Source organism: Mandrillus leucophaeus, unplaced genomic scaffold (genome assembly GCF_000951045.1).
Source record: "Mandrillus leucophaeus isolate KB7577 unplaced genomic scaffold, Mleu.le_1.0 Scaffold623, whole genome shotgun sequence".
Lineage (NCBI taxonomy): Eukaryota > Metazoa > Chordata > Mammalia > Primates > Cercopithecidae > Mandrillus > Mandrillus leucophaeus.
Window position 1 is genome coordinate 1,932,311 of NW_012106731.1, and position 1,204 is coordinate 1,933,514.

Here is a 1,204-nt window from a genome sequence, read left to right on the forward strand (position 1 = left end):
GGCGGGCAGCGTCTGGCCCGCCGCGTGGCACAGCGGCTTCAATGGCACGCCGTAGGCGCTGTAGTCGCCACTCGCCATGGAGATGGGGGTGGCCGAGTCGATCATGCCGGCGGAGCCATACACGTGTGGCCAGCCGGTGCCCAGAGAGCTGCCCATGGTAGTCAACTGGTTGGGGAGCGGGTAGGCAGCGGGCACCGGCTGCATGGCGGAGAAGGCCAGTCCCCCAGGCATCTTGTATTCCCGCGCGATGATGTTCTCAATGGCGAAGGGGTGCTTGAAGCCCGAGGGCTGCGCCACGCCGCCCAAGTTGTAGGCGGCAGCGGGCATCTGTGGCAGGTGCGTGCCCGAGGCCGCCAGCGCGCTGAGCCGCAGCTTGGCCTGCTGCTGCAGGTACTGCGCCGCGTCGGCTGGCTTGCTGGGCGCCAGGTGGTCGGATTTAAGCACCTTGAAGCGCTTGCGGCGCCTCAGGAAGCTGCCGTTCTCGAACATGTCCCCGCAGCTGGGGTGCAGCGCCCAGAAGCTGCCCTTGCCTGGCTGGTCTGGCCGCCGCGGGATCTTGATGAAGCAGTCGTTGAAGGAGAGGTTGTGGCGCAGGCTGTTCTGCCAGCGCTGCGTGTTCTCCCTGTAGTAGGGGAAGCGGTCCATGATGAACTTGTAGATCTCGCTCAGCGGCAGCATCTTCTCGGGAGAGCTCTGGATGGCCATAGCGGTCAGCGAGATGTACGAGTAGGGCGGCTTCTGGTCGCTGTACGTGTTACGGCCGGGCCGAGGCATCTTCTTCCTCGCCCTCTTCTTGCTCTGGATCCGCGCGGGCCGGCGGACTACTCGGATCTGGGAAGGGGGAGGTAATAAGAGGAGGTAGCATGGGTGCACAGAGACACCGGCGGGGTCAGCCAGGCCGAGTAACAGACTTCGGGGGTCAGGGGTGGGGGCTGCGGCGCTCGATCAGCCGGCGCCCGCGCTCTTGAGCCAGCAACTTTGCGGGCTTAGTGGGACCCAGCCAGGGGGCGCAGGAGGGGAAGCGGGCGAACGGCGCTAGGATAGCCGGGAAGTAAGTCCGGCCTGGGGCTAGAACGGGGTGCAGGGACGGAACAGAGAGCTGCTCACCTTAAAGTTGCTTCAAGTTGCGCGTCCGCATCCGGGAGGGCGCCGCAGCGCGCCGCTTCTCTCTCGGCGCGCTCTCCGCGCGCAGCGTCCGTGTCCG

The 1,204-nt window shown here is 66.4% G+C and overlaps 1 protein-coding gene across 1 annotated transcript in view; it reads right to left on the reverse strand.

The window, feature by feature from the left end:
- FOXB1 (forkhead box B1) overlaps positions 1-1,204 on the reverse strand; it is a 5,958-nt gene extending 4,754 nt beyond the window's left edge. Inside the window, exons 1-2 of the mRNA XM_012000282.1 lie at positions 1,108-1,204; positions 2-831 (exon numbers count right to left, since the gene is read on the reverse strand). Of these exons, the coding sequence (XP_011855672.1) occupies positions 2-774 (773 nt within the window). The 5' untranslated portion in view covers positions 775-831; positions 1,108-1,204. The remainder of the gene's footprint in view (position 1; positions 832-1,107) is intronic.